This window comes from Artemia sp. Qi Xiang Cuo, chromosome 16 (assembly GCF_049724085.1).
Source record: "Artemia sp. Qi Xiang Cuo chromosome 16, ASM4972408v1, whole genome shotgun sequence".
In the NCBI taxonomy this organism is placed as follows: Eukaryota; Metazoa; Arthropoda; class Branchiopoda; order Anostraca; family Artemiidae; genus Artemia; species Artemia sp. Qi Xiang Cuo.
The window spans coordinates 25220242-25247151 of record NC_142809.1 but is presented as its reverse complement, the minus strand read 5'-3'; the positions used below and the strand labels follow the sequence as shown (position 1 = coordinate 25247151).

The window sequence follows — 26910 nt, the reverse complement described above, 5'->3', positions numbered from 1 at the left end:
ACGCGTTTTATTATTCTCCGGGTATTTCTAATGATGCACAGTTATTTATTGGGTCTATTGCTTTAGAACTCCATCAAGAGTCCTGGCAGAAAATGGTCCGGTAGGTTAAACTTCAAAAGTGTTTATGGGCGGAGAGGGGGGGGGGGGGAATTAAAAAATTATATTTATTTTATTATTAGAGTATGGTAGTATTATTATATGGGTGGACTCACAAGACTGACTCGATACTCAGGCCACAAATTCTTGTCTGCACGATAAAAAAATTTTACTGCTTAGGGACTTATGGGGTCTGTCACCCAGGTCTGTCAGGTCTCAACCCCACTTCTCGTTCTCAGCACCATCTTGCCTTACCATCCGTCTTTTGTCCTTTTATCAAGAACACTCCCAATTTCACTTCTTGCCCGATCACCATGAAACCATTGAACCCCCTCCCATTTATTTTATCCCCCAACGGCTACTCTACCAATGTGACTCTGGTTTGAGAGTTCTTACATGTGACAATTATCCTGTAATAAATCGTCCGCCACAAAAATTAACCGCCCTATCGTATAACCTAAAATTAAAACTCTATCAAAATATTACTGAAACTCATAGACTTCCACGTTTCCAAAATGGCTTTAAATTTCCTAAACCTTTAGTCACTAACGCTGAAAATCTTAATTTTGACAGGCTTACTGAACTCAAGGTGCTATCGGAATTGAATCAAATTGATCTTAAAGCTGTTGCAGAGTACAGTCCCACGACAAAGTGTCCCTTCGTTTGTCAAAATTATTGATAATTTATTAATCTCTTTCTTTCAGATCACCCACTTGGAGAAAAGGAGGTGTCCAAAATTATTCCAGTCCCTAGCTTATCTGAGTATGATGAAATCCTTTGGATAACTATCAGGCTTAAACTATTCCCCCGTCCCCATATTATTATTGCAATAGCTATCTTTTATTTCACGCCAAACCGAAATATTGATACAAAATGTAAATTCATCTAGCAATTGCAGACTAGTGCTGATCTTGTTATTTCCTAGTATCTAAATCCTGGACTTTTTTAGTTGGTGACGCCAACGATATTAAGATGGATTCAATTTGCTTCTCTCGTAAAATTAGGCAAATAATTTAAATACCAACTACTAGGGGAAACACCTCTCTAGATGTCATTCTAACTAATATGAATATTTTTACAGTCCCCCCTCTGTTTTGCCTTTATTGGGTGGGAGTTCTCATATTTAGCTCCTCTTGTACCCCTCTTCAAGTTCTAAGCATTCATTCTCAATAACTTATGGCTCTTATCGCCCTCTTCAAAATTCTTGCCTTCATTCTTTTGGAACATGGCTGGGTCCTGAACATTGGTCCGATATTTTCAATTTCCATAATCTTGAAAAAAATTGCTATTCTCCACTAAAAGCTAAATGCTAAATATCTAATTTCTTTCCCAGAAAAAAGATTTAAAATGTGCTCCAGTGATGAACCCTTCATTAATCAACCTATAAAAGTGCTATTTAGGAACAAATTGAATATTTACAGAAATGGTAAACTGGATGGGGCTAATAAACTGAGAAGAACAATTAGAATGGAAATACGCATAAATCTGCTCGATCCTACTACAAAAATAAAGTCGAAGAATTGTTTACTAATACATAAAAAAATGGTATTCCGGGATAAAAGAAAGTTATGTGGGAAGAGTCTAAGACCAGCTTAGCTTCAACCTACCTGAATCTCCTGAAGTTAGTGCCAATAATCTTAACAAGCTCCTCACTTCCATATTCCAGAGCCTCCCGGCATTGTCCCATAATTTACCAACTGAGGACCTTTCACTTTCTTTTCCTTTTATCTCTCCGTCTGAGATCGAAGAAAGAAATGGGAATATAAGAGAAAGTAGTGTTCGCCCTTTGGATATTTGATGTCATCTTATTAGTGCTTTCAGTGACTTCCTTTCAAAGCCCTTATCTGTCCTTTTCAATGAGATCAATTTAAAAAACTTTCGACAAAATAAGTTTTTCAAAGAAAAGTAAAGAACTCTATTAAACAAAAAATGAGCAAAAATAAAGTCAAATAATCTACCACGCCTGAAACTACCACAAATCAGCATCGATAAATAAATGAAACCCAAAACGAACAGAAATTACAATAATTAACCGAGTCAAACTCAAAACAAGCAGAAATTAACATAAGTGGCCGCAAAACCCCTATGCCTTCCCAAGGCCAGAACAAAATTTGCACTTTACGTGCCCTGCTCTAAAGGAAAAAATTAATAAATAATACATTGTGAAAACATCGTTCTTATATGCCCCCAGGGTATAACTTAAAACCCTTACCCTGGGGGTTGTGGGGGAGTGTCCTCCTCTTTACTTAGTCCCCGTTTCTTGTCTCCTTCTCGAGTGTCCCCGCTCTTTACTTAGGCAGCGCGATCCTGCTGCCTATGATTTATACAACAACTTTCTATATAAACCTTATATGCCCCCAGGGCATAACTTACAACCCTTGCACTGAGGGCTCTGAGGGTGTTATTATCCTAAAAGACCTAATTTACAGAACGTTCAACTACTGAACGAAATGGATATCTCAAAATGTTGATTGGATGTCTTTTGGAAAATGGTGGGCGTGAGAGGGGCGCTAGTCGCTATACAATCACTTTCAACTATTAAAAAGGCACTACCCCTTTCAACTTCCAAGTGAATGAGCCCTTTTGAAGTTTCTACGACAAATCTCTCAATAAAAACTTTATATGCCCCAGGGCATAACTTACAACCCTTGCCCTGAGGGCTGTGGGAGGAGGGGTTGTCATCCTTAAAGACCTAATTTCCAAAACTTTCAACTACATTGAATAAAATGGCTATCTAAAAATTTCGATTGGATGTGTTTGGGTAAAAGGTGGCGTGAGAGGGGGGTTAGTTGCCCTCAAATCACTTTCGACTATTAAAAAGAGTACTATCCCTTTGAATTTCAAATCGAATGAGCCCTTTTTCAAGTTTCTACGACAAAGATTTCAATAAAAACCTTATATGTCCCCAGGGCATAACTTATAATCCTTGCCCTGAGGGTTGTGGGGGAGTGTCCTCCTCAAAAATATATATTCTATCTCGAAATCAACTACACTGAACAAAATGGCTATCTCAAAATTTTTGTTGGATGTGTTTGGGGGAATGGTGGGCGTGGGGGGGGGCTAGTTGCCCTCCAATCACTTTCGACTATTAAAAAGGGCACTAGCCCTTTGAATTTCTAATTGAATGAGCTTTTTTAGAATTTTCTACGACAACGCCTTCTTTAAAAACCATATATGCCCCCAGGGTATAACTTAAAACCCTTGCCCTGAAGGCTGTGAGGGAGTGTCCTCCTCAAAAACATATTTGCTATCTAGAAATCAACTACGCTGAACCAAATGGCTATCTCAAAATTTTGATTGGATGTGCTTGGGGAAATGTTGGGCACGAGGGGGTAGCTAGTTGCCGTCCAATCACTTTCGACTATTTAAAAGAGCACTAGCCCTTTGAATTTGCAATTGAATGAGCCCTTTTTGAAGTTTCTAAAAAAACGCCTTCTATAAAAACCTTATATGCCCCCAGGGTATAACTTAAAACCCTTGCCCCGAGGGTTTTGGGAGAGTGTCCTCCTCAAAAACATATTTTCTATCTGGAAATCAACTACACTGAATAAAATGGCTACATCAAAATTTTGATTGGATGTGTTTGAGGAAATGATGTGCGTGGGGGGGGGGGCTAGTTGCCCTCCAATCACTTTCGACTATTAAAAAGGGCACTAGCCCTTTGAATTTCCAATCGAATGAGCCTTTTTGGAAGTTTCTACGACGACCCCTTCCATATGAAGTACCTTGCTCTAAAGGAAAAAAATAATACTTAGTACATTGTGCCAACATCGTTCAACTACGCTGAACAAAATGGCTATCTCAAAATATTGATTGGATGTGTTTGTGGGAATGATGGGCGTGGGAGGGAGGCTAGTTGCCCTCCAATCACTTTCGACTATTAAAAAGGGTACTAGCCCTTCGAATTTCCAATCGAATGAGCCTGTTTTGAAGTTTCTACGACAATGCCTTCTATAAAAACCTTATATGCCCCCAGGGCATAACTTAAAACCCTTCCCCCTGGGGGTTTTGGGGGAGTGTCCTCCTCAAAAACATATTTTCTATCTCGAAATCAACTACGCTGAACAAAATGGCTATCTCAAAATTTTGATTGGATGTGTTTTGGGGAATGATGGGCGTGAGGGGGCGGGGTGCTAGTTGCCCTCCAATCACTTTTGACTAATAAAAAGGGTACTAGCCCTTCAAATTTCCAATCTAATGAGACTATTTTGAAGTTTCTACGACAACGCCTTCTATAAAAATCTTATATGCCCCTAGGGCATAACTTAAAACCCTTGCCCTAAGGGTTGTGGGGGAGTGTCCTTCTCTAAAACATATTTTTTATCTGGAAATCAAGTACGCTGAACAAAATGGCTATCTCAAAATTTTGATTGGATGTATTTGGGGGAATGATGGGCGTGGGGAGAACTCTCAATTTCCAATCGAATGAGCCCCTTTTGAAGTTTCTACGACGACTCCTTCCATATGAAGTACCCTGCTCTAAAAAAAAAAAAAAATAATACTTAGTACATAGTGCCAACATCGTTCTTATATGCCCCCAGGGCATAACTTAAAAACCATGCCCCGAGGGTTCTAGGGGAGTATCCTCCTAAATGGGTTTTTTTATGTCGGTTATTCATCTATGCTGAACAAAATTGTCATATAAAAAGATTGATTGGATTTAGTTGGGAGAAGGATGGGCGTGGGAAGGGGGTTAGTTGCCCTCCAATCACTTTCGAGTTGTTAGTAGTAGTAGTTGTAGACTGATAGCAAAATTATCATCTTTTGCTGATACTATAAAACCATGAGAAACACGAAAAATAGCATACTAAACACAGAAAACATAAATTACTAACTAACAGCACCAAGCTCCTCCATCTCAATCTATTCAAAGCCTCCCTCTCTAACGCCCTCCTAGGAAGTTGCCATTTCCTTTAAATTTTTCTTTATGACATCCTCCCACCCCAACCGCGGACGGCCCGCTTTACCGTTTAGCCATAGACGGCTCGCCGAAAAGGACAATATTCGGCAATATGTCATGCTTCATCCGCAGAACGTGCCCTAGCCACCTCAACCTTTCTCTTATTATAGCCCTAGAAAGCGGTATTGAACCACACTTTTCGTACAGCCTACTGTTTGAAATACGGTCAGTCAGCCGGGTACCCGGAACAATCCGTGGGCAATGTCTTTAGAAAACATCTAGCAAATCTTCATTCGCTTTTTGGAGTGTCTATGCTTCAGAGCCGTATTTGACCACTGTCATCACTGTAGCTTCCAAAATTCTAATCTTGGTTTGCAGACTTATCTTCCTGTTGTTCCAAACTTTTTTAACTGTGAAAAAACACCCCGAGCCTCGGCTATTCTACTTTTAACATCTTCATTGTATCCACCATCTTTACTGATAATACTACCAAGGTAAGTGAAGTTGTCCATCTGACCAATATTTTGTTACTCAACGTCACCTTTTCATCTTCTTTTATTCCTAGCCTTTGTGAATTAGTTTTCTTAACATTAATTTTTAAACCGATTCTAGCACCCTGGACACGCAAAACCTCAAAAGCTAATTCATTTTGCTCAGACTTTTATCTAGGATACTTAAATCATCAGCATAATCTAAGTCCAGGAGTTTTTCTCATCATTGGATTCCGTGGAACACCATTGTCTTTCTTGTGTTGCTTAAGATGAAGTCCATAAAAATTATCCATATGAAATAGGATAGAACACAACCCTGCTTAACTCCTGACTTAATAATTTGTTTATGTGATGCTAGATGATTCTCAAATTCGAAATGGATAGGTCCTTGAATTTTCGAAACTGAACAAAATTTTCTCACTAAGTGTGTACTGGGGGACATTGGAGAACACCTCAAAGAGATCCATTGTGGACAGGGAAAACATTAGAATAATCGTTCAGATATTTGACTACTTTTGGTCATTGTCAAAAATAGGAGTTAACCAACTTCAGACCTTCAAGAATTTTCCCAATGAGTTGATAAGATGAACAAGGTAATGGGAAGTTAAAGTTGATTTAAGGTTCTTGAATTACCTCGAGTCAGGAAGAGTTGGGAATTTTTTCTTTATGCATATCTGCAAGGAATCCTTCATATATTTGATTTAATTACGATACCACCTTATATTCGGTAAGCTTGCCAAAATTTAGACTTTAGGAAGTGCGTTATAAAAAATATCGATGGAAGTATTCTCCCTAAATGTTCTTATTATTGTCGTAAAGATAAGTAAAACTAATCAATTAACAGGAGCTACTCAAAGAATGCCCTCAAGCACCAAATAAGAAATATTGCAGTGAAAAACCATGTGTAGCACAAAAAATTTGCAAAAGCAGATTATATGAAAGAGAAAAGATCCTGCTATTAATATATTTTAATGCTTACCAAGTGTATTTCACCTCGAAAAAGGGTCATTCCTGAACTGACACCATTTCTTAAGAACACTAAATGAAAAGGCTCAGCCTTGTTTGTTTTAGTGGCATTGTTCTTTTTTACCATGTAACATTCTCTTGCTATGTTATCTTATGATTGAAAATGTGGACTGACTCCCCTTCATTGTTCAGCATTTGCAGATATGAATATGTAATGATTCAAAGTCAAAAGGCGTGAATTTGTTTGTGCAAGATTTCAATTCTTACTTGTAAGAACTGTATCGGAAAGTGCTGAATACTGTGTAGCCTGATGGACCCAGTCTTGGACAAAGCCTCCATTCAACTATGTTGCTTTAAACGTAACAATGTTTACGGCAAATTAATATGATGTCATCATGAGTGACGAGCTTATGATTTTGAATTACAATAGATAGGAGTTTCCATGGGCTAATTTATCACCTAAGGCTGTGTAAATGACTTAAAATTTACTTATTGTTGTAGCAATGATGGGATATTAGAAAGTGATTAGGGAATCAAGGAAGTTCTTTGTCTTTTTTGTTGTTGGGAAGATGTTAATAATAGCGTTCTTGTTGCACATTTTTATGACAAAAAAGAGAAAGATATCGGTAATAGTGGTAAATTTCCTTACTGAATGCACTTGCGATGACAGTAGTCACTAGGGTGAACTTTGCGTACAGTTACAGGAACAAATATATACGATCCCAGGCATAAATATGATATTATTATTAGGGTACTTTCAACGCCCAGTTATTATGAACGGCATAGTTGGTATCTTTGCTTAAGCTATTTTGGTATAGAGAGGTAAAATAAAATAGACTGCTAAAAATCTGTAGGTGCTGTAACTTAATAACAACCAATCCAATGTTTGGTCAGAAAATGACTACAGCTAAAGTTAAGGCCAGAAAAGTATTTCTAAGTTTGTGTCTTCAATTCCTTCCTACTTATAAGGCTCAGAAGATTATATTTGAAACAAGTTTATGTCAAGCCGTCAATTCACGACAAGTGGGAAGGAGAGTTTTGTTAACATTCTTTTCCAACTAAAGTTCCAAAATACAGGTATGCCAATGAAATTACCGACAAAGGGTAGTTTTCAAAATCTAGGGGAAGGCAAAAAATCTTGGGGGGGGGGGTTGCTGTGACGTCATGCGCATATCCAGTATTCTTTTTTTAAGGTAAAGAGGACAGAAGCACAAAATTCAGAGTGCTGTTAAAAAAAAATCTTCTGGGTGATTTTTCAACACAACACATTGGGAAACTCAATAATCCAAAGTGTGCAACCCTTGATGCGCCAGCCATTTGGCTGTAAGCAGTGTGCCCAGACACCGTCAAGTATTCTTAAGAAAAGAGTTTCAGAGTTACTGTCAAGAAAAAAAGAACAGTAACAGGTAGGTGAGACAATGCCTGTTCTAAATCGGAAAGATTATGTTTTGTTCACTTTGTAAGTTTTCATTTCACTTTCTGTCCTTATATGTCGACAAAACCTCCCCCAATGATCAATTAGTATAACACACAAGAAAATGCAAGATTTTAGATTATATTGTTTTGCTGTCACTTTATTCGCTGCCTTTAAATTTAGTAAATTAAAGTAATTGTCTATGCTTAGCATACAAGCACTATTATCAAAGCTTTCATATCTCATAGTCGGTCTTACAAATGGCACACAAACCTCATAGCTACAGATTTTGAATTCCATCTGAATAAAAAGCTTGAGACTTTTCCAACTGTGACACTTGTGCTAAAATTCTGCGAAACATATCTATATCCATACAGAAATGTTCTTTCAAGTCACAAATGTTGTAATTAGGTCATTAAACTTGGGAATGGATAAGCAATTAGAGATTTAGTTTGATAACATCCTAAACGTCTCCAACGTAAAAAAAATGGTAAGAAAAAGGGCATGTGCCCTCCCCCTTCCCCTAGATTTTGAAAAATACTTTTTTTGGTGTTTTCAATGAAAAAAAAAAGAAATTCAACGAAATTGCCTCATAAATTTTGAAAAATTTATTTTGCGCCCTCCTCGTACATTTTAGTGAGTTGGCGCCAGTGTGTCACAAAAAAAGAACAAGTTCTGAAAATACATGCAAACAAAATGTATTTGTTAAAAATTTAATGACAAGTATATTTGTCTGTTCATTCCTAGAATAAATTTTCTTGATACCTATCTAGTCGTTCTGCTTGGAATTCAGTCCCAACTGCACATGACATTAAACTCTGAATATTTCTTTCCTCACCACTGCCATAAACATATCCATTAGCCTTATCAACTTCATTTTTCACTTTCAATAAAGCTTTGGTGTCATCCACGGAGAGCGGCAAAAACGAAACAAATGAGTACGACTCGAGCACATCAACTATTTTAGCAGTCAATTTATTATATTTCTCTGTGAATGGGTCATGGTCTAGTGCTGAAATTAGGTAGTTCAAATCCAAGACTTCAGTGTAAAACTCTAGCCCAAAATGAAGCTTTCCGTAACGTTCAATCAAATCGCATTTGGAAAGAATATTTACTTGAGGCATTGAAAGTTGAAGCATTGTGGTCAGGGATGCAAGGACAACAGAAATAAATTTACCTGAAAAAAAAATATATATCATTTAGACAAACGATTAATCAAAAAGAAAAAGAGCAGCTACATCAACTAAATTTGCTTTTAAGCTTATCTGCACTTCTATGAAAGCTGAAACTAACCTCAACTATGGCCCTATAATAACCTTGAGTAAATTTGAACGGATACATAAAAATAAGGATATAATTCAGTTATTCAGTTCCTTTGTTATTGTTCCTTTAATTGACCTATCGAATACAAATGCAGATTATGAAGAAATAAGTTTTAACATAAAATTTCCCTATTTAATAAGATTAATCAAAAAAACGTTTTGCACAAAATAAGTTTTTCAAAAAAAGTAAAGAGCTCCATTAAGCCAAAAATAAACAAAAATAGAATCAAATAATCTACCAAGCATACAACTATCACAAATCACTCTCAATAAATAAATGAAACCCAAAACAAACAGGAATTAAAATAAGTCAAACTCAAAACAAGGAGAAACTAATCTTAGTAGGGTTCTAAACCCTATGCTTTCTAAAAGCCAGAATATAATTTGTACTTTACTAAAAAAAAATCAAATGAATTTAGTTAAAAAATGTACAATTGTCAGTTTAATACACATATGCTGATATTTCTTCCTTAAAATCTTGATTAATTTTTTATTTCTTAAAGTTATAAAAGTGAAAACATTTAAAAGAATTTTTTCTATAAAGTACAAATTATATTCAAGCTTTTAGAAAGCATAGGGTTTAAAACCCTACTCAGATTAATTTCTGCTCATTTTGAGTTCAACTTATTCCTGTTTGTTTTGGGTTTCATTGATTTATTAATACTGATTTGTGGTAGTTGTATGCTAGGTAGATTATTTGATTCTATTTTTGTTAATTTTTGGTTTAAAGGAGTTCTTTTTTTTGAAAAACTTATTTTGTGCAAAAAGTTTTTTAATTAATTTCTGTTCGTTTTACATTGACATAGTCTTTTTCACGGAGAAAGACTAAGCCTCTTCTGAAGTTAAACAACCATTCCTTCCATAAAAACCTTAAATACCCCCTGGGCATAACCTACAACCCTTGCCCCTAATCTCTGGGGTTTGTTTCAACCCCAAAAGCCTTTTTTTATGATATTTAGACTATTTTGAATAGAATGGCTATCTCAAAATTTCTATAAGACGCATTTCGGGACAATACGACGTGTGTATAGACGGGAGAGGATAGCTGCCTTCTTATCAATTTGACTCTTAAAAAGAGCACTAGAGCGTCTGATAACCAACGCAATGAGCTCCCTCCGAAGTTTATATGACCACACTTTCTATAAAAACCCTATATGTCCCCAGGGTATAACTTACAACCCTTGCCTTGTGGGCAGGGGGGATCCGTTATCCTCAAAGACATAATTTCCATACCTTTCTGATAGGCTGAAAAATATGGCTATATGACAATTTTGATTGGAAGTGCTTGGGGAAATGATAGCCCTTTTTGAAGCTCCAATACGGCTCCAATGGCACTGGAAAAGATCAGCACATGAAAGTCACGCATGTCCTTACGCACCACAACTTCAGGATGATTAGGTCCTCAGACCACGCCAGGGTTGCCAACTTGCACACTTTCGTAGTGTTTTTCCTTTTTTTTTTTTTACCTCATTCCACTCTTTCCCTCTACGGACGGGAATTGCACACCTTTTGCCAATTTTTAGCTAAAATCCCTCTTTTTTTGCGCTCTTTTACGAAATGATGATAGAAAAAGTTCCAGCGAAACACAAAATTTCCAATTAAATTTATTTGAGTGTAAAAGATAACAAACGCTAGCCAGTATAATCTCTCTCATCTCTGCCTGTGCCTTCTCCAAGTCCTCCAGTCGCCTTTCCAGCGTTTTCAACCATTTAAGAAGAAGTAGAACAAAGTGAAATTAATCAGAGGCAACGCTATAGCTTTAACTATAGTAAAGGCGTGGGGGGGGATTTACCCTCTGATCACTTTCGACTAATAAAAAAGGCACCAGTCTCTCAATTTCGAATCGAATGAGCCCTTTTTGAAGCTTCTGCGACAAAACTTACTATAAAAGCCTTATATGCCTATATATGACTATGGGGCCATCGGCATTATCCCCTTAAATTTCCAATCGAGTGAGCCCTTTTTGAAGTTTTTACGAAAACGCTTTCTAAAGAAACCTTATATGCCCCCAGGGCATAACTTACAACCCTTGCCTTGGCTGTAGGGAGAGTGTCATCCTCAGACATAATATCCGGACCTTTCAACTACGTTGAAAAAAATGTCTATCTCGAAAGTTTCATTGGATGTGTTTGGAGAAATGATGGATGTGAGAGGGGGGTTACTTGCCCTGCACTCACTTTCGACTTTTGAAAAGGGTACTAGCCCTTTCAATTTCCAATTGAGTGAGCTCTTTTTGACGTTTCTACGACAACTCTTTCTATAAAAACCTTATATGCCCCCAGGGCACAACTTACAACTCTTACCCCGTGGGATGTGGGGGAGGGGGGGTAGGGTTGTCATCCTAAAAGACCTAATTTGCAGAACTTTCAACTACGTTGAATAAAATGGCTATCTCAAAATTTTGATTGGATGTGTTTGAAGAAATGGTGGGCGTAAGAGGCGGGGGGGGGGGTAGCTGCCCTCCAATTATTTTCGACCATTAAAAAGGGCACTAGCCCTTTTAATTTCCAATTGAATTAGCCGTTTTTGAAGTTTATACGACAACGCTATCTATAAAAACCTTATATGCCCCCAGGGCATAACTTACAAACCTTACCCTGAGGGGTGTGGGGGGGGGGGTTGTCATCCTCAAAGACATAATTACCAGAACTCTCAACTATATTGAACAAAATGGCAATCTCAAAATTCTGACTGGGTGTATTTAGGGGGAAATGGCGTGCATGAGAGGGGGGTTAGTTGCTCTCCAATCACTTTCGACAATTAAAAAGGACACTAGCCCTTTCAATTTCCAATCAAGTGAGCCCTTTTTTAAGGTTTTTCGACAACGCTTTCTATAAAAACCTTATATGCCCCCAGGGCATAACTTACAACCCTTGTTTTGAGGGCTGTGTGGGGAGTGTCATCCTCAAAGACATAATTTCCGGACCTTTCAACAACGTTGAGCAAAATGTCTATTTCAAAATTTTGATTGGATGAGTTTGGGGAAATGATGGGCGTGAGAAGGGGGTTAGTTGCCCTCCAATCACTTTCGACTATTAAAAAGGCCACTAGGCCTTTGAATTTCCAATCGAATGAGCCCTTTTTGAAGTTTCTACGACAACGCTTTCTATAAAAACCTTATATGCCCCCAGAGCACAACTTGCAACCATTGCCCTGAGGGCTGTGGGGAGAGTTTCCTCCTTAAAAACACATTTTCCATCTGGAAATCAACTACGTTGAATAAAATGGGGCAGCGCGCGTTGCATATGATAAAAACAAGTAAGCCCTGGTTGCTTATTTTATAATTTTTTCCATGAACGTGGAATTTGAAAAGTTTGGCTGTTTCAAAGGTTTCAGCCAGTGCCGCGACCTTGAGGATTTAAGCTCATCTTCGAATATTTTGAATATTTGCGGTCTTTTTAAACTACTTGTTTTGTCACTGATTTTTAGCAACTCTTAAAGCATATTTAACAGAAAATGACAATCGTAGAAAAGAAATTGCGGTTTCCCCCCAAGAGAAACTATGGATGTAGACATTGGAATAGAACGTTTTCTCCTTGCCACCTCTGGGAAAATCATTTGATCTTCATCCCCCTAAGGACCAGGCCTGTTAGCACATATACTTTTACTTGTAAACAAACCTATGAATGTCTTCTTATCTGACGAAGTGTCAACTGAGAGCATCAGTTTGGATAATAAGAATAAAGAGTATATGCAGCCGAAGGCTTTAGATGTAAAAGAAAAAGAAGCTATGCATATAAAATAGCAATTAATAACATAAAAATTTACTGTACCCTGGTCACTACAGTAATGTGAATCTACCAAATGAACAGCACACAAACGCAATCCAAATTTGTCCAAAGCTTCAACTATTTTTTTAACAGATCCATGATGCGTGTACAGCTCAACCTTTAAAAAAGTATAAATAAACAAGCCTTATCTAATTAAGGTAAGGAAAAACAGCAATCAATTAGACCCTTTTTTTTAGTCACATCGGGAATATGATTGTGTTGAATCCACATTTGTTCCATGCACCTTTTTTTTATAATAAAGAAAACCAAAAAACCTAGCTAAAAACTGTGATTTACAGCCACTGTATATAAATAATATAACAGTAAGATCACGGTTTCATGATTTTTGGCACTTCATTCTCGGCGCGTACAAACAGCTCCTCCCATTTACTCTGACATTAGCCGGTCAGCAAGGCCGTATCCAGGGGGAGGGGTTACCCGGTCTGAACCCCCCCCCCACAATGTTTGTTTGACTCGTAAAAACGTAGCAAAAATCGACATAAACAAATTTTGTATGCGTTTTTTGAGGTTTCTTGTGTAACCCCCCCCCCCCCTAAAAAAAATTAGTAAAAATCCCCCCCAACAAAAATCCTGGATGCGCTTCTGCCGGTCAGTATATATTTGTCAGTCACTGAGTAATGATGCGAATTTGTATTAGTCGTAATTGCGAAAGCAGAAAGAAACTTGGTGAGCCGGATTTTTTTTGCGAACACGTGCACATTACAAAGTAAAATTTCATAATCAGGATATCAAGAAACATACCTATCAAGGAAAATAAACTAGCAAGTAATTATTTTCGTTTTCGTAGTTTAAATATTTGATTATCTCTTTTTTTGAACAAAGGGGCGAAATTTTTAAAACTTGTGTTTTATTATCTCCTTAATGAGCTCCTCAGTACTACAGACAATATAAATCAAACCAATATCAATAAACATATGTTAAAATAGAAAGTGACTATATTTAATTTAGCTGCAAGTCTACATTCATGTCCACCACGTAATTTTCCATTGAAAAAAATTGATAAAACTTTGAAACTGAAATATCAATGCTAAGTGCCAAATTTCATAATCAAATGTCTTTTGGCAGAAACTTTCTCAAATTCCCTTTGAAACCAACTTGAGACTTCGAAATATACTTTTAATTCCTAAAAACATCTAATAATAACATTGCACTAGAAATTACCGATTTTCATATATGTATTGGAATAAATTAATTTAAAATTAGATTCGTTAAAATTTAGTGTTACAACATTGAAGCCAAGTTTTTCGTTCAAGAGAAATCTAACTTGTCTACCCGTGAAAAAATAGAATGTCGCTTATGTTTATAGTTGTTTAAATGTTCTCCGGAGCACTTGCATCTCGCTCCAGGTTTTTATAATGGTTAAGGTATGGAAAGATCATACTGTCTATTATTTATATAAAGTGTTTACAGCAGAGCCTTTAAGGAGCAAATCTGGGTATGTCTAATTTTCTTGACATTTATCGTTAAACTACTAGGTTATCTTAAAGAACCTTTTAAGAAGTGACCATAATCTAGCACACAAGCTAACCTGAAGATTTTCTTACACTTTCTCCGTCAGAGACAATTTTTGAATCTTCGCGTCAATATGTCTCTGAACAGCTCTGTTAAAGACGGCACTGGAAAAGATCAGCACATGAAAGTCACGTAGGTCCTTACGCACCACAACTTCAGGATGATTAGGTCCTGAGACCACGCCAGGGTTGCCAAATTGCACACTTTCGTAGTGTTTTTCCTTTTTTTACCTCATTCCACTCTTTCCCTCTACGGACGGGAATTGCACACCTTTTTCCAATTTTTAGCTAAAATCCCTCTTTTTTGCGCTCTTTTACGAAATGATGATAGAAAAAGTTCCAGCGAAACACAAAATTTCCAATTAAATCATTTGAGTGCAAAAGATAAAAATCGCTAGCCAGTATGATCTCTCTCATCTCTGCCTGTGCCTTCTCCAAGTCCTCCAGTCGCCTTTCCAGCGTTTCCAACCATTTAAGAAGAAGTAGAACAAAGTGAAATTAATCAGAGGCAACACAGCAGCAACATTTACAGAAATTTAAAATAAATTTTCTTTCGAAATATTATCTCAATTAATCAGTAGCTGTTTTAAACTATGCCTGGCCAAATCATCCTCAGGGCTATATTGTGGTGTTTCTTTTCCCCATAGTAGGATGCAGTCAGTTTGTTATTTTTTTATTACTCTTTCTTGTTTTAGTTTTGTTTTAGTTTATAAAGCTTTTTCCTATAGGCAATGATTAGAAGTCCTCCAAAAAAAAGTCCCCCCAGATTCCACCCCAAATACCAGTGAAACTGATACCCATATTGGCTCGTCAAGCTCACTATCTCAAAGTTCACAAGATAGCTCCAATTCTGAGAATAGGACAATGATCAGTGTAGGGGCTAATGTCACTATAAATGGTGATAATGGGTTTCAAAGGGTCCTTTGTAGAAACTCTAAAAAAAGGATAACAATCTTCCTAATCGAAAGCATTTCACCCCTCCCTGTCCAAGATCCTCCATCACAAAACTTAGGAATTTACCTTAAAATAACTCCTATTACCCCCTTTGAAATAAAAAAGATTACTGCAATAAGAGTTGCAATTTTCAAATTGATAAAATCAATGTTCTCTCTTAATATTCACCGTGATGGATCTCTGCTAATAGCTGTCCAAGATCAGAAATCAGCAGACACAATAATTAACCTAAAATCCCTTCTGAATACCCCATTTAATGCATCTAAATAGAACCCAAAACAATCACCAACAAAGATAGTAGTTTATAATGTTCCCTCAGAAATATTCATTCAGGAGTTAAAAGAAGGGCTCTCAGATAGGACTGGCAACACAATCCCAGTTGAAGATGTTACCCAACTTGGTAAACCTAACTCTAATGGCCTAAAAACAAGTAGATCCTTCTTATTTACACTGAAGGAAAAAATTAATATCTCAGAAAAATTATTCCTATTTTGGCAAATCAAACAGCACAGGAAATACAAACCTAACACTATTCAGTGTCAGAAATGTCTCAAACTGGGAAACACAACAAACAAATGCAATGAAATTCTCCTAGAGTGTAGTAATTGTAAAGCAGACCATCCTAAAGAGTTGACAACTTGCAACAACACTCAGCCTACATGTATCAATTGCAAAGGCCCACATGAATCTACAAATAAATCATTATGCCCAGCATATAAGAAAAGAGCCCTAACACTCCAAACAGCAACGAAGGCCATCTCATACCCCATTGCAGCAATAAAAGCAAGTGCTACCTAACAATACCAAATAAAGCCCATAATGAAACCACTCAAACTCCTCCAGTCAAACGCCCCCCCTGCATCAAGTACCCCGTATAAAACACCATCTTCTAAGCCCCCTAGCTCACATCCCTATCCGATGGAATCACCAAGTTAACAAGCCTCCTTGTCCGGTGAGATGAGGTCAGCCTGCCCCCCCTCCCAAGAAGAAACAAACCAGAAACACTACCAGGAATTAATCCCTTAACTGACAAACAGGATGCGCAACCAAACATGCAATCCCCAAATATATGCTTATTCATTCTAAACTGTAATGCAGTTCAGGGCATGAACATACATCAACTACAGAAAACAAAAATCATTGCAGAATTGGCCAAAATCTACATCCCTGATTATATGCTCATTTAAGCAAATAAAGTTCTTGCTTTACTTTTAACAAAATTGAAGATTGATACACAGTTATATGAAAAATAAATCAATAACACAACACATATCAATATTCCTGTGGAACATAAGATCACTCACTGAAAATAAGATAAATGAACTAATATCTCTTATGAATAATAATGCCATTAATATTGCTTGCCTCCAGGAAACTCATTTAACCCAAAATCAACAAATTAAGTCTCTGGGATATACTATCCTGAGAAAGGATAGATCGTCAGAGAGAAAAGGAGGTGGAGTAGCTCTATTAGTTAAAAATAATATAAAATTCTGTGTCATCACGTTTCTAGATTTTGCAAATGATGTTGATGCAATTGGTATCAGTGTTTGGCTGAATAATATAAAAACTTAAATAATAAGCTTTTATAACCCTAATGGCCAAACTAGAGATATCATGGATTTCTTTAATTATATAAATAATACTAATATGTTAAAAAATATAATTATTTGTGGATTTCAATGCCCACAGCCTTTTGTGGGGGAATAAACCAGCAAATAAAGCTGGTAAGTTGATTGAGTATATGACTTCAAATAATAATGAATTAGCTGTTGCTACCCCTCCAAACCTGAATACTTATTTCAACCCCAAAAGTGGCAGATTCTCCACAATTGACCTACAAATTGTGTCATTAAATATTTTGAATAAAATTTATATAAATAAAATTGATAGTCTATGTACTAACCACTTTGCTATAGTTTGCTCCCTAAATGAACCTGCTGAAACTCTATCACATACCTCCAAATATATCAACACTAAAGCAAATTGGTCTATGTTCCAAAATAAGCTAAATGATGAAATTACAAGTTTCACCCAAAATTCATGCATTTCAAACACAACAGTTGACACACATGCTGAAGTATTGACATCTTTACTAATAAATACAGCTAATCATGCTATCCCCAGAACAGCACCTAAGAAAACCTTCCCTAAACACATTCCTAAAGCATGGTGGACAAATGAGTGCCAAAATAAATGGAAAATAAAAAAGGCAGCTAGGACAGAATTCATAAAAAAACCATCACATACTACATATTAAAAAAAAATACAAGCAGAATCTAATCTAAAAAGGACTATAATAGATGCTAAATATAAGTACTGGAATAATTTTGCAAATAATCTCTCTAGAGAAACACATGAGCCAATTATACATAAAGTCATAAGCCACATCTGTGGGAAATGATTTCCCCCAACCCACTCCTGTATGAGCTTATACATAATAATACCCATTATGACAATAATAATGAAAATGCTAAGCTATTTGCAACTCTTTTTGTTAATATGCTAACATCAAATAATCGAAGCAAAATGTCCCCAATTCCTATGAACCAAAGTTATCAACAATGTCAAGGATCTGATTATATAACTAGTCGATTTTCAATCCAGGAAATGAATAATGCAGTACATCATATTAGGACCAAAACTAGCGGCAGCTATGACAATATACACCCTACATGGATAAAGAATCTCACCCCCTCATACAAACAAGAACTGCGAAATTGTTATAATCACGCTTGGGCATCTTCTATGTTCCCTAATATATGGAAATGTTCGTCCCTCCTACCAATCCTAAAGAAAAATAAACTCAAAGATAACCCTGAGTATTATAGGCCCATAATGATTACTCCTGTGATGGGGATCACAGACTCCTCTGGTTTGCTGAAAAAAAATAATATGATCCCTCCTACTTAAATTGGATTCTGGAAACACCATTCTTCAAAAGATGCTTTTATATTGCTAACAAAAACAATAAATGAATGTTTCTCAAAAAATAATGTCATAGTTGCAGCTTTCCTAGATTTTGAAGGGGCATACGACAATGTGAACCACCAAATCCTTTTAAATAAACTTGCAAACCTTGGACTACCCCCCAAGCTAGTATCTTTTATAAAATCCTTCATAGAAGTGCCAAGTTTCATTGTTGTGTTGGTTCAGCCTCTTCACCCCAAAAGACAACAACCAAAGGCCTACCTCAGGGAGCACTCCTCAGTTGCCTCCTGTTTGCCCTATGTCTCTGGGACATGAACCTACCCCACACGAATCTACAATAGGCTGACGATCTGGTGCTATGGTCATCTGGCAACACCTTTGAGATAGCACAATCAAATCTGCAAAAGTCACTTTTCCAACTTGAAAAATTCTCTCAACATTCAGATTTACCCATTGCACCTACCAAGTCAAAAATAATCCAATTTCACCGAAAGCGTAACCATGTTAATGCAAAACTAACTCTAAATAAAACAACTATTCCAAAAGATAGGTCTCATACTTGACCAAAAACTTAATTTCCACATCCACATTTCAAACACAATAAAAATAATGCTATAGAAAAACAAATATACTAAAAAGACTTCTTTCCACACCCTGGGGATGTAAGGAGAAAACCTTACTCCAGTTTTATAAATGATATATAAGACCCCATATTGACTATGGACTCATCATTTATGGTGCATGTGCAAAGACCCAGATGCAAAAAATTGAAAGAACACAAAATGTTATAATACGTCTCATATTTGGTATTAGGAAACCCACAAGCACCAAGTTTCTGCTTATGGAGAGTGGATTAACAACAATAAGGGAGAGACGCAGCTTTCTCTTGACAAAACATCTTACAAAATTTGAATCAAATAGCTCACACACCCTACATAATTGGTTAAGAAATCCAGCCATGTATAGAGGCATTGCAGATGAGTATGCCAACATTCAGAAGAAGTTGCCCGTACCAGCAAAGTCTATTGCACCTACTGTCCTCCACGCAACTCCCTGGAGGTGATCGAGTCCTATAATAAAGACTAATGTCTTAATGTGTAATAAATAATTAACCCACATTGATTTTGCCCAGAAAAAATTTGCTGAACTGAATACAAATACATCTCAAAATCATTTCCAAATAGTTGGTGTTTGGTCCAAAATGAATGAGAAGGTAGCAAGTGGTGCTTTCCTTCCTCACCTGAACATTGCAATGGGCGAGAGATTATATAATAACTTATCTATAATGTCTGCTGAGTTAAATGCCATAATCATGGCATTAGAACACCTTAAGGAAAACCAACCTTTGATTGCAAATTCAAATAATATTATATTATTATTGTATATTCTTGTATATTCCGACTCTTTATCAAGCCTTGATTTGCTGGCCTCAGCTCCTCAGTATAAGTTGGACATTGACACTTATCATTGTCTCAGTATTATAGATAATCTTACTTCAAGTGGCATAAAAACTTATTTTCAGTATATTCCTAGCCACTCTGGCATAAGTGGTAATCATCAGGTTGATGAAATAGCAAAAAATGCTATAAATATTGACCAGCCAAGTGGGAGACCAATCCCGATCAGAGATATTTACCGATGGAGGCTATCAGATATTAATTTTAATAGGATTAATCCTATCCTTTCCCCCTTTCCCAATAAGTATCTTTCTAAAATTTATTATAGAATTTGTTCTGGAACAAATGGACTAAATTTTCTTGCATTCTCGTATAAGTTTTCTAATTTAAGTGGTTCAATTCCCCTGTCCCCTCTTTGCAGGCATTGTAATATGAATAATGAAACAATTGACCATTGCCTATTTGAATGTAATATGCTGACGTCTGCACAACATACCTTGCTTTGTAAACTGTTAAAATGCTTCAAACACCACAAAATCTCACTATCAGCCAAGAGCCTAGCCAACTATACCTACACACAGAGCATAGAAAGATCTACTGAAAGATATCTGAAAATATCTAATACTCATGAGGCAATCAAGCCAGTAGCTCTGTAGCCCACAGAGTGACGCAAAAGGAAAAGGGCTAAATAGTATCACTGAAAAGCCCGCCTGCTGTTAAATAGAAGAAGAAGAAGAACGATATAGCTTTAACTATAGTAAAGGCCATACGGCTCCAATGTTTTATTTTTTCCCCCCAGAAACTTCATATGGAAATCGTATAAACTATAGCAAAAAATAAACTAAGGGATCGTCGTATAAACTTCAAAGGTTCGATTGGAAACCGAGAGTTCTAGGGCCCTTTTTAAGAGTCAAAAGTGATTGGACGGCAACTAACACCCCTTCCACGCCCATTATATAAACTTCATAGAGGGCTCATTTGATTGAAAATTGAAAGTTCTAGTTCACCTTTAAAGAGTCAAAAGATTGAAGGGCAACTAGCACCCCCGACGCCCTTTTTTCCCCGAACTCATCCGCAACAAACTTTGAGATAGCCAATTTTTTTTTAATTTCAAAAATTAGATAACAAAAACTCCGGTGTTGAAACAACCCCTCAGGGCCCGGGAAGTAGGCGATGTAAATGTTGTTCTGGGGGCGTATATGGTTCTTATGAAAGAGATGCTCGTATAAACTTCAGAGAGGGTTCATTTGATTGAAAATTGAAAGTTCTAGTTCACTTTTTAGGAGTCAAAAGAATTCCGATGGCAAATAGCCCCCCCCCCCCCCCACACCTTTTCCCCCCCAAACCCGTCCGATAAAAATTTTGAGACAGCCATTTTGTTAAAAATTGTTCAAAAGCAAGATAACAAGAACTCGGGCGTCGACACAACCCCCCAGGGCCGTGGGGCAGGCATTGTAAGTTATGCCCTGGGGCAAGGCCGTACCCAGAGGGATGGAGGTTAGGGGGTTTGAACCCTCCCGAAATGTTTTTTTGGCTCGTAAAAACGTAACAAAAATGTATATAAACAAATTTTGTATGCGTATTTTGAGTTTTTTTGTATACCCCCTCCCCGGAAAAAAACTTCCGAGTAAAACCCCTTCCGAAAAAAATCCTGGATACAGCCTTGCCATGGGGTATATATGGTTCTTATGGAAGGGGTGCTCGTAAAAACTTCGAAGAGGGTTAATTTGATTGGAAATTAAAAGTTCAAACTCCCCTTTTAAGAGTCAAAATAGATATGAGAGCCACTAGCCCCCCCACGTCTTTCTTTTTCCAAACGTATCCGATAAAAACTTTGAGATAGCCATTTTTTTAGAAATAGTTCAAAGGTCGGATAAGAAAAACTTTGGTGTCAATACAACCCCCCAGGGCCCAATAGATTGAAGGGCAAGTAGCTTCCCAACGCCTTTTTTCCCCAAAACTCATCCACTACAAATTTTGAGATAGCCATTTTTTTTTAAATTGTTCAAAAATTAAATAACAAAAACTCTGGTGTCAACACAAACCCCCAGGACCCCGGGAGCAGGCGTTGTAATTGTTGTCCTGGGGACGTATATGGTTCTTATGAAAGGGATGCTCGTATAAAGTTCAGAGAGGGCTCATTTGATTGGAAATTGAAAGCTCTACTTCACCTTTTAAGAGTCAAAAGATGTCCGCGGGCAGCTAGCCCCCCACCACACACCCTTTTCTCCCCAAACCCATCCGATAAAAATTTTGAGATAGACATTTCGTTAAAAATAGTTCAAAGTTCAGATAAGAAACACTCCTGTGTCGACGCAACCCCAAGAACCCAGGGACAGGCGTTGTAAGTAATACTCTTGGGGCATACATGGTTCTTATGAAAGGAATGATCGCATAAGCTTCGGAGAGGGCGTTTCAAGCATTATTTGCATATTCAATTTAAGTTTCACTCGTTTTAAGATTTATTTATTCATTTACATTAGTATCTTTAGTATGTTTTTTGCTTTGATTGTTTATTTAATTTCTGTTCGTTTTGAGTTTCATTTATACTTCAATAGCAAAATAAATTTTTTCGTTTTAAGCTTGATTTGCATATTCAATTTAAGCATTGCTCGCTTTACGTATATTTATTCATTTACATTTTTATATTATGGCCTATCTAGGCTTGTGACAGTTATTTTTTCTGATATAAAAATCTGACCTTAACAACCAGTGACCCAAGAATTTTGTTTGAATGGGGTCCATACCCTCCTGAATTTATTTTGATTAGATTTGAAAAATTTAAGGGGACTATATCTAATGATCGCAGGATAACTTACAGCTATTTATGAGGCAAGAGTGATCTGAACAAGTGAGAGGGCTACGCGCATGGCGACTGCGGCACGCGCACAAATGCTTTGGCTTGCACTTTTAATGAGCAGAAATCCCTCTTTTGGGTCTTGATTCACACTCTTTTGAGACGTCGGGAGTTGGCAACCCTGGACCACACCACCTTCCCATTTACAAATACAAGAAGTGAAAACAGAAATAGCAGATATAATTTTAATTTAGACACTGGATTATATACTAAAAATGCCTTTGATTTCACGTCTGGATGTTTTTATCCCCAGACATAAAAAATAATTTTACTGTTTTAAATTAAAATTTTGCCCGGTATTAATTTACTTTCATTTGCTTTCATTTATAAAACTTCAGAATGTGTAAAAAAACACATTCCAGCTCGCACTAGAAAACTCTAAGGGACCACAGCCCTGGCTTTGTTTAGGAAAGTGGAGTGAAAAAGAGACAGTAATCTAAGTTCAATTCTAACCATAGATATGCCATCAAAATTCTACCAGCTCCCCTTCTCCTAAAATGCTGGACCCGCCACTACCAATTCCACGGTACAAAATAAACTAATCTTTTTCAGTCAGTTCCAACTAAATTATAATCTTTTACTTTTTACTCCAGTTCACAGTAGAAAACCCCAAGAGACCGCACCCCTTGCTTTGATTAGGAAAGTGGAGCAAAAAAGAGACAGTAATCTAAGTTCAATTCTAACTACAGAGATGCCATCAAAATTCTACCCAGCCCTTCTTCTCCTAAAATCCTCGATCTGCCACTACCAGTTCCTCGGTACAAGATAAACGAATCTTTTTCAGACAGTTCCAACTAAAAAAAAATCTATAAAAAAGGAGCCCAATCAGTTCTAAATCCAGTTTATTCAGTCCCGTCCACAAAACTACCAGTTTCACTTTCTTGTTAACTTACTGTAGTAAATCCGTAGTTGCTAAAATTCCAGGACAATTAAAATAAATTACTTTGGTAAAAGGAAGATTAAGTGAAAATAAAACTAGTTACTTAAAAAAAAAATAGTTCGAGAGGTCGGAATTATATCGGACAGCAGATTGCTATAGACAGAGTAATACCTCTGATTTTAAAGTCAATTTTAAATTCTGAAAAAGCTCAATTAGCTTTACCATTTATGTAAGTTTACTTTAAAGTTTTAAGGAACCATAGTTTCTTCTTCCATAAATTTAGAAAAAAAAACTAAAATTTGTGTTTCCTGTAGATAATTACCGGTTGAGCAATATAGTTGTATGTTGTCGCAGAGAAAAATTAATATGAAGGGTTTCAAAATAATATGCTTATTCTTTTTGATTCTTAACACCAAACAAAACTTCATTTTTCTCCAGTTCCAAACCGTCAGATGATTTGGATAGTCCTTCTGAAATGGGCTATTTTGGACACTTTATGTAGGCTCGGTTTGTAGCTCATGTTGCTCTTTTCAGCAATAGTTCAAGAGAATCTAAAAAAAAATTCCACAAGGAAGTTTTTCTTTTGTTTTTCAAATATATTTTTTTTTCTTTTCTAAAGGTGGAAAGCTCATGGAAAGACAAAATATATAGATGAAATAGAGCTAAAAAGTAAAAAGATATTTTTTTCAAAAAAAAAAAAAAAAATACAAATAAAACATTTACAAGGCGAATAACTGACAAAGACTAACAGCTTAGTCAAATTAATTACGATCAGGGTAGCAGAATTTCACTTTAAAAAAAAAGGATAAAACATACAATTTGCAAAAATGCGCCTATATTATTTATACATTTAGCCAGTATTCCAGAACCACAGGATTAGTTTTCTATACTGTGCGTTCATAGCGACAAAATATTTACCTGTCCAGGAAGATCAAATATGAAATATGAATTTTTGAAACTGTTGATTTTAGATATAAGCCAGTCAACGTTCTTTTCCAAGTATTCAAGGCAATATATCAGTCCTCCGTTTGGCCCAAGCTTCAAGTGCTCCATAACATCTTCCAATGTTATCAGTTCTGATATGTTTATATCAGATTCAAAGGGAACATTGTCATTGGCTGGGTCTGCAAAGAAAAAAAAAGATGACACGGAGATTTCAACATCTTGATCATCAATTATCAGCCTGTGGTACATATGCATCTGATGGATTGATCCCACCATACCACTTCAGAAAAATAGCCACTGTCTGTTTATCTAGCCTCTTCCATTTTTTATGACTTTTAGCTACAGTCTTTTACCATTTTTCTTTGATTTATTTTATTAATTTCTACTTAATTTTGAAATTGAAAAGGGAAAAATAAAGTTTGGGGCTTCATTTTATTGCAGTCATCTCAAGGGGTAGAGATGCTTACTAGACAGATTTAAAGACGTTTGTTGCGATTGAAAAACCCCTCTTAATCGGGATTACAGCCCACCTTATTTTAGGCGACACGGAAGTCCTTTCAAGTGAAAAGAAAAAATTGTTGGATTTATAGTTTTTGTTTGTTTTTGGTTCCTGTGGGCTCAACCGAGAGTAGGCAAATAACATGAAAATCTGCAAAATCATGGTAAAATGATATAAATCACAAAATATGAGCGCTGCGTGTACCCATAGCCCTCTCCCCTGTCCTGTGTGTTCGCATGCTCAAACTTGATCAAACTAACTCCCAGAGCGAAGCCAGACATTTTGGGTCTTAAAAATACACTTCAGACATATCCCTTAAAAGTTGGTGAGTAATTATTTCCTATTATATAAAGATGTCACTTCATAGAGTTTACGTATGTTAAGGGACAAAATGTTCTAGCACAAAGTTATATGGTTATGAAAAATCACAGGTTTTATACAAGACTTTCAGGCAGTACTGGAATTACTTTTATCTCAGAGTTTTCGCCTGGCAACCTTTTGGTGACATGTGAGGCAAATTTGACGTCTCGTTGCCCGAAGTGGCCATAAATAGGACTCAATCTCTTTTTGACTTCACAAGTGCACAAGAGCTCATATTCTCATTCACGTTAACCATATCGCAATTTACAACGATCAGAAATTCGAAACGATCACCTTTTCTGTAAAAGAAATACGTAAACTCAATAAAACAAGATTCGCTCATTTGGGATCACTCTTCTTGGGAAAAAAACGTAATATCCTATTTTTCTATTTAGATGTATGGAACTCTCATTCTAGGATTAATTATATGAAAATTCCATCAAGATTGACTACTTTGTAAGTACCCTCCCCTGTTTTTTTTTTATCTGTACAAATATTCTAAAAAAATAACTTAACATGTATGCTTGGAAATTTTTGAACTTCTAGAATCAGCATAAAAACTGAATCCGTTTTATATATATAATAAATAAAAAAACAAGTTTTTTTAGCTGAAAGTAAGGAGCGACATTAAAACTTAAAACGAAAAGAAATTATTCCCTATATGAAAGAGTCAAACTTTATCGTAAAGAGAGAGGCGTTGAGGAGGGGACAGCCCCTTTCATATACGTAATAATTTTTCTTGGTTTTAAGTTTTAATGTCGGTCCTTAATTTCAGTTAAAAAAAAACTTGTTTTTTATTTAATTTCTGAAGGTTTTTCAACTAATCCAGGTTCTAGTTTGGCTCATCGTACATGAAAAATTAAAGTAAAATTTGCATATTAATTTTGGCAGATTTATTCCGTATATGAAGGGTCGCCCCCTCCTCAATATATTGCTCTTTACGCTAAAGCTGTTAGCACTTTTAAAAGTCTCCTATCCTGTGTTTCAATTATAGTAAACAGTCAAACTTTAGTGTAAAGAGTAAGGTATTGAGGAGGGTTGCCCCTCCTCAATACCTTACTCTTCATATATGGCATAATTTCTGTTCGTTTTTCAAATAATGACGGTAAATCACCCTCTATGAAATATACCCCTACCCCTCACGAAAAACTCCTCCGTGGAAATTTCATCCAAGATAAAGTGCACCCCCTTCGTCAAATTTCCTCCAGACAGTTCCTTCCTCGCTAAGAACCCCCCCTCTCTGTAAAATTGCTTGTGGACGTTTCCCTCTGAAAAATTCTCCCTGACATTTTTTCATTGGAATAAGACTTTAATCTCTAATCGGTTTCTTGATCACTCCAGAAATGCCCCTTCCAAAGAAATTATTTCCCAGAAAACAAAACGCATGGAAAAAAGGCCCTGGATAATTCCCCCGGAACATCTCCATATAAGAAATTTGGCAAAGAAAATGTGTACTGCGAGCAAAATGCGATATATTTAAAATGCCAAAATAAAGTTCCTTTTTAAAGATAATTCCGACTTCCTCTAATTAAGTTGAATCTAGTTTCAAAAATGAAAAATCCTTAATCACCAAACAGAAAAAGTGCAGTCAATTTC

General features: G+C 36.5%; 1 protein-coding gene across 1 annotated transcript in view; it reads right to left on the bottom strand.

Moving 5' to 3' along the window:
• Window positions 1–8549: 8549 nt before the first annotated feature.
• LOC148942709 (GPN-loop GTPase 2) overlaps window positions 8550–26910 on the bottom strand; it is a 46417-nt gene continuing 28056 nt past the window's right edge. The window contains exons 3-5 of the mRNA XM_089102012.1: window positions 24429–24634; window positions 12963–13077; window positions 8550–9044 (exon numbers count right to left, since the gene is read on the bottom strand). Of these exons, the coding sequence (XP_088958138.1) occupies window positions 8611–9044; window positions 12963–13077; window positions 24429–24634 (755 nt within the window). The 3' untranslated portion in view covers window positions 8550–8610. The remainder of the gene's footprint in view (window positions 9045–12962; window positions 13078–24428; window positions 24635–26910) is intronic.